At 56.0% G+C, this 6,598-nt stretch overlaps 1 protein-coding gene across 1 annotated transcript; it reads right to left on the bottom strand.

Annotated features, from left to right (window-relative positions):
• Positions 1-2,638: 2,638 nt before the first annotated feature.
• LOC104469196 (mucin-2-like) lies at positions 2,639-3,620 on the bottom strand. Its single transcript, XM_010083620.1, has 2 exons — positions 3,447-3,620; positions 2,639-3,325 (listed from the first exon to the last, which is right to left on the bottom strand). Exons 1-2 carry the CDS (start codon positions 3,618-3,620, stop codon positions 2,639-2,641), a joined length of 861 nt encoding a protein of 286 aa, XP_010081922.1.
• Positions 3,621-6,598: the final 2,978 nt, after the last annotated feature.

The following is a 6,598-nucleotide window of genomic DNA, read 5'->3' as shown; positions in this document are numbered from 1 at the left end:
TTCTTTTGCTGACTGGTGGTGCGGGCACGGTTGGTATGGCAATGGTTTGCGTGGTGGCGGTTGTCTTGGCGACGGTTGGCGTGGGGACAGTTTTCACGGGGACGGTTGGCGTGCGGATGGTTCTCCCGGCGACGGTGGGCGTGGGGAAAGTTGGCGTAGGGATGGTTGTCTCAGCGAAGGTTCTCTAGGCGACACTTGCATCAGGACACTTGTCTTGGGGAAGGTTGGTGTGGGTACGGTTTTCTTGGGGATAGTTGTCTCAGGGACAGGTGTCTCAGGGACATTTTTCTCGGGGATGGTTGTCTTGGCTATGGTTGGCATGGGGACTGTTGGCATGGCGATGGTTGGTGAGGGGACGGTTGTCTAGATGACAGTTGTCTCGATGACGTGTGTATCAGCGATGGTTGTCATGGGGACGGTTGTCTCAGGGACGCTTGGTGTGGGGACAGTTGGCATGGCGACTGTTGTCTCGGCCTAGGTTCTCTCAGCGACAGTCATGGTGGCGACTGTTGTCTCGGGGACGGTTGGTGTGGGGACCGTTGGCGTGGCAACGGTTGGCGAGGGGTTTGTTGTCTTGATGACGGTTGTCTCAATGATGGTTGTCTCGACGATGGTTGGTGTGGTGATGGTTGTCTCAGGTAGAGTTGTCTCGGGGATGGTTGGTGTGGGGACAATTGGCACGGGAGCAGTTGTCTCGGCAAAGGATGTCTTGGTGACAGGTGGCATGGGGACGGTTGTCTCGGCGACGGTTGGCGTGGTGGCGGTTGTCTCGGGGTCAGTTGGTGTTGGAACAGTTGTCTCAGTGACGTTTGGTGTGGGGACGGGTGTCTCGGGGACGGTTGGCGTAGGGACCGTTGGTGTGGTGATGGTTGGCGAGGGGCTGCTTGTCTCGATGACGGTTGTCTCGATGACGGTTGTCTCGATGACAGTTGGCATGGGGACGGTTGTCTCGGGGAGAGTTGTCTCAGGGATGGTTTTGTGGGGATGACTAGCATGGGGGTGGTTGTCTCGGCGAAGGTTGTCTCGCCGATTGTTGGTGTGGGGACGGTTGTCTCGGCGAAGGTAGGCGTGGGGACAGTTGCTTTGGGGATGGTTGTCTTGTCCATAGCTGTCTCGGGGACAGTTGACGTTGGAACAGTTGTCTCGGCGATGGTTTACTTGGGGAAGGTTGGCGTGGGGACAGTTGGCGTGGGGAGAGCTGGCATGAGGAGTGTTGGCGTGGCGACGATTGTCTCGGTGACGGTTTGCTTGGGGACGGTTGGCGTGGGCAAGGTTGGCGTGGGTACGGTTGAAACGGCAACGGTTGGAGTAGGGGCAGTTGTCTCAGTGACAGTTGGTGTGGGGATGGTTGTCTCAGTGACAGTTGTCTTGGTGAGAGTTGTCTTGGCAATAGTTGTCTCGGCGACGGTTGGCATGACGGCAGTTTGCCTAGGGATGGTTGTCTTGGCGATGGTTGGCGTGGGGATGGTTTGCATGGGGATGGTTGTCTCGGTAATGGTTGTCTTGGGGACGGTTGTCTCGGCGATGGTTGTCTTGGTGACCTTAGCCACGGCAACTGTTGGTGTGGCGACGATTGGTGAGGGGACTGTTGTCTCTGTGTCAGTTGTCTCGGCGATGGTTGGCGTGGGGATTGTTGGCGAGGGGATTTTTGTCTTGATGACAGTTGGCGTGAGGAAGGTTGGTGTGGGGGGGGTTGTCTCAGCGATATTTTTCTCAGGGATCGTTGGCATGGGGACGGTTGTCTCGACGACGGTTGTCTCGGCGACGGTTGGCGTGTGGTCAGTTGGCGAGGGGATTGTTGTCTTGATGGTGGTTGGCATGGGACTGTTTTCTCAGGGACGGTTGTCTTGATGATGGTTGTCTTGACAACAGTTGTCTCGGGATTTGTTGGTGTGGGGATGGTTGTCTTGGGGACGATTGCCTCAGGGATGGTTGGGGTAGGGACAGGTGTGTTGTGAACGGTTGGCGTTGGGACAGTTGTATCAGCAACGGTTGGGGTGGCTATGGTTTTCTTGGCGATAGTTGACGTGGCGACAGTAGTCTCGGCGACGGTTGTCTCGGCGACGGTTGGCATGGGGGCAGTTGCCTCGGGGACGGTTGGCTTGGCGATGGTTTTATCATGGCCGGTTGGAGTCGGCACTGTTGTCTTGGGTCCAGTTGGCGTGGCAACGGTTGTCTCAGCGAACCTTCTCTCGTCGATGGTTGGTGTGGGGACAGTAGGCGTGGCTGCGTTTGTCATGGCAACGGTTTTCTCGGTGACAGTTGTCTCGGCGACGGTTGGCGTGGGGACTGACTCCCTTCCCCCCAGTACTGTGAGATACCAACTGTCCAAACCAACATACTCTGAAAAAATTACAGCTGATGTTGAAACAGACAGCCAACGTGGAAAAGTAGTATTGACCTCTCTTATACAACTGAAATTACTATCATAACTTTAGAGACTTTAAATTTTTTTAATATTAAAAAGAAAAGTTTACTTTGTCTCCTGAAACTTTTGACAGGTTCATAACAGCATCATTGTCTCAGGGGCGGTTTGCGTGGGGACAGTTGTCTCGGCAACGGTTCGTGTGGTGACGGTTGGTATGGGGACAGTTGTCTCAGCGAAGGTTGGCGTGGGGATGGTTCTCTTGCTGACGGTTCACGTGGGGACGGTTGTCTCTGTGACGGTTGGCGTGGGGACACTTGTCTCGGCAACGGTTGGCGTGGGGTCAGTTTTCTTGCTGACACTTGTCATGGGGAGGGTTTGCGTGGGGACGGTTGTGTTGGCGACCGTTGTCTCGGCGACGGTTGGCGTGGGGACGGTTGTCTCAGCGACAGTTGACTCGGCGACCGTTCTCTCAGCGACGGTTGGCATGGGGACAGTTACCTTGGGGACGGTTGGTGTGGGGACGGTTGGTGAAGGGCTGGTTGTCTTGATGACTGTTGTCTCAACGACGGCTATCTCGACGATGGTTGACGTGGGGAAGGTTGTCTTGGGGAGAGTTATCCTGGCAATGGTTGGTGCGAAGACGGTAGGCGTGGCTGCGTTTGTCATGGCGATGGTTTTCTCGGTAATGGTTGTCTCGGTGACGGTTGTCTCGGCGACGGTTGGCGTTGGCACGGTTGGCGAGGGGATTGTTGTCTCAGCTACAGTTGGCATGTGGACGGTAGTCTTGGCGATGGTTGTCATGGGGACGATTGGCATGGGGACGGTTGTCTCGGCGACGGTTGTATTGGGGACAGTTGGCGTTGGGACGGTTGTCTCAGCAACTGTTGTAGTGGGGACGGATGTCTTGGCAACTGTGGGCATTGGGGACAGTTTGCCCGGGGACGGTTGGCGTGAGGACTGTTCGCGTAACGATGGTTGTCATGTTGACGGTTGTCTCAGCGACGGTTGGCTTGGGGACGGTTGGCATGGGGACGGTTGGCGTGGGGACAGTTTTCTCAGTGACAGTTGGTGTGGGGACGGTTGTCTCGGTGACAGTGGTCTCGGTGACAGTTGTCTCGGTAACAGTTGTCCCAGCGACAGTTGGCGTGGGGGCAGTTTGCTTAGGGATGGTTGTCTCAGCGATGGTTGTCTCGGCGATGGTTAGCGTGGGGACAGTTGGCGTGGGGACGGTTGTCTTGCCGATGGTTGTCATGGCAATGGTTCTATCGTGGCTGTCGTCACTGTTGTCTTGGCGCTGGTTGGCGTGGGGACGGGTGTCTCGGGGATGGTTGTCTCAGCGACGTTTCACGTAGGGACGGTTCTCTTGGTGAAGGTTCTCTCGGGGACAGCTGGCATTGGGATGGTTTGCGAGGTGATTGTTGTCTCGGCAACAGTTGGCATGGAGACGGTGGTCTTGGTGATGGTTGGCGTGGGGTCTCTTGGCATGGGCATGGTTGTCTTGATGACGGTTGTCTTGGGGACGGTTGGCGTTGGGACGGTTGTCTCAGCAATGGTTGGGGTGGGGACGGGTGTCTCGGTGACTGTTGGCGTGGGGACGGTTTGCGTGGGGACGGTTGTCTCAGTGACAGCTAGTGTGGGGTCGGTTGTCTCCATGACTGTTGTCTCAGCGACAGTTTGTGTGGGGGCAGTTTGCGTGGGGATGGTTGTCTCGGCGATGGTTGTCTCTGGGACGGTTTTCTCAGCAACGTTAGCCTCGGCAACTGTTGGCGTGGCGACGATTGATGAGGGGACAGTTGTCTCGGCATCAGTTGTCTCAGCGACGCTTGGCGTGGGGATTGCTGGCGTGGCGATGGTTGTCTCAGACATAGTTTTCTCAGGGATGGTTGGCGTGGGGATGGTTGTCTCTGCGACCGTTCTCTCGGCGAAGGTTGGAGTGGGGAATGTAGGCTTGGCGGTGTTTGTCATGGCGACGGTGTTGATGTGTGGCCGATTGTCTCGGGGATGGTTGTCTTGGCTATCGTTGGTGTGGGGACTGTTGGCATGGCAACAGTTGGTGAGGGGTTGGTTGTCTTGATGACGGTTGTCTCAACGACGGTTGTCTCGACGATGGTTGGCGTGGGGACAGTTGTCTCGGGGGGAGTTGTCTCGGGGAAGGTTGGTGTGGGGACGATTGGCATGGGGTGGTTTTCTCGGCGAAGGTTGTCTCAGCGACAGTTGGTGTGGGGATGGTTGCTTTGAGGACGGTTGTCTTGGCGACGGTTCTCTTGGGGACAGTTTGCGTTGGAAGTGTTGTCTCAGCGACGGTTGGCGTGGGGACAGTTGTCTCGGGGGGAGTTGTCTCGGGGAAGGTTGGTGTGGGGACGATTGGCATGGGGTGGTTTTCTCGGCGAAGGTTGTCTCAGCGACGGTTGGCATGGGGACAGTTTCCTCGGGGACAGTTGGCGTGGGGACGGTTGTCTCGGTGATAGTTTACGTGGCAACCATTGGCGTGGCGACGGTTGGTGAGGGGCTGGTTGTATTGATGACTGTTGTCTCGATGACTGTTGTCTCTACAACTGTTGTCTCAACGACGGTTACCTCGACGATGGTTCTCTCGACGATGGTTGATGTGGGGAAGGTTGTCTTGGGGAGTATTGTCTTGGGGATGGTTGGTGCGGGGAGGGTAGGCGTGGCTGCGTTTGTCATGGCGACGGCTTTCTCGGTCGTGGTTGTCTCGGTGACGGTTGTCTCAGCGACAGTTGGAGGCGTTGGGACGGTTGGCTAGGGGATTTGTGTCTCAGCCACAGTTGTCATGGGGACAGTCGTCTTGGCAATGTTTGGCGTGGGGACGCTTGGCATGGGGACAGTTGTCAAGGTGACTCCCTTACCCCCCCCTACTGCGAGGTACCAACTGTCCAAACTAACATACTCTGAATAATTACAGCTGATGGTGAAACAGACAGCCAACTTGGCAAAATAGTATTGACTTTTCTTGTACAACTGAAATTACTATCATAACTTTAGGTACTTGAAAAATTTTTATCATTAAAAAGAAAAATTAACTTTGTCTCCTGAAACTTTTGACGGGTTCATAACAGCATCGTTGTCTCGGGGGCGGTTGGCGTGGTGACAGTTTTCTCGGCAACGGTTGGTGTGGGGACGCTTGGTATGGGGACCAGTGTCTCGGCGACTGTTGGTGTGAAGACGGTTGGAGAGGGGATTGTTGTCTTGATGACAGTTGGCATGAGGACGGTTGTTTCGGCAATAGTTGACGTAGGGACGGTTGTTTCGGCGACCGTTGTCTCGGCGACAGTTGGCGTGGCAACGGTTGGTGAGGGGATTGCTGTCTTGATGACAGCTGGAGTGGGGATGGTTGTCTCACCGATAGACGTAGGCTTAGGGTGTGTTGACGGTTGTCACGGAGACGGTTGGCGTGGGGACAGTTGTCCCAGTGACAGCTGGTGTGGGCCGGTTGTCTTCGTGACTTGTCTCTATGACGGTTTGTGTGGGGGCAGTTTGCCTAGCGATGGTTGTCTCGGCGGTGGTTGTTGGTGAGGGGACAGTTGTCTAGGCGTCAGTTGTCTCAGTGACGGTTGGCGTGGGGATTGTTGGCATGGCAAGGGTTGTCTCAGCGATGATTTTCTCGGCGACGGTTGTCTTGGTGACTGTTGTCTCGGGGACGGTTGGCGTGGGGATGGTTGCCTCGGGGACTGTTGGCTTGGGGACGGTTGGCTCGGCAAAGTTTGGTGTGGGGATGGTCGGTATGGGGACGGTTGTCTTGGCGAAGTTTGGCGTGGGGACAGTTCTCTTGCTGACGGTTGGCGTGTGGACGGGTGTCTCGGGGACGGTTTGTGTGGGGACAGTTTGCATGGCAATGGTTGGCATGAGGAGTGTTGGCTTGGCGACGGTTGTGTCGGCGACTGTTGTCATGGGGACGGGGACGGTTGGCGTGGGGACAGTTGGTGTGTTGACGGTTGTCACGGTGACGGTTGGCGTGGGGACAGTTGTCCCAGTGACAGCTGGTGTGGGCCGGTTGTCTCCGTGACTGTTGTGTCGGTGACGGTTTCTGTGGGGGTAGTTTGCCTAGGGATGGTTGTTTTGGCTATGGTTGGCTTGGTTGCAGTTTGCCTTGGGATGGTTTTCTCGGTGATGGTTGGCGTGGGGACAGTTTGCATGGGAATGGTTGTCTTAGCAACGGTTGTCTCGGGGACAGTTGGCATTAGAATGGTTGTCTCAGCGACGGTTGGTGTG

This window comes from Pterocles gutturalis, unplaced genomic scaffold, assembly GCF_000699245.1.
Source record: "Pterocles gutturalis isolate BGI_N339 unplaced genomic scaffold, ASM69924v1 scaffold2445, whole genome shotgun sequence".
Classification (NCBI taxonomy): domain Eukaryota; kingdom Metazoa; phylum Chordata; class Aves; order Pterocliformes; family Pteroclidae; genus Pterocles; species Pterocles gutturalis.
This window is presented reverse-complemented; position numbering and strand designations above follow the sequence as displayed.

Coding starts and splice junctions, on each gene's coding strand:
- LOC104469196 (XM_010083620.1), bottom strand. CDS start 3,620: ATGACAACCATCGGCAAGACAACCGTCCCCACGCCAACTGTCCCCACG. Junction 3,326..3,446: donor CCACTGTCACCGAGACAACC/GTCCCCACACCA, acceptor TTACGCGAACAG/TCCTCACGCCAACCGTCCCC.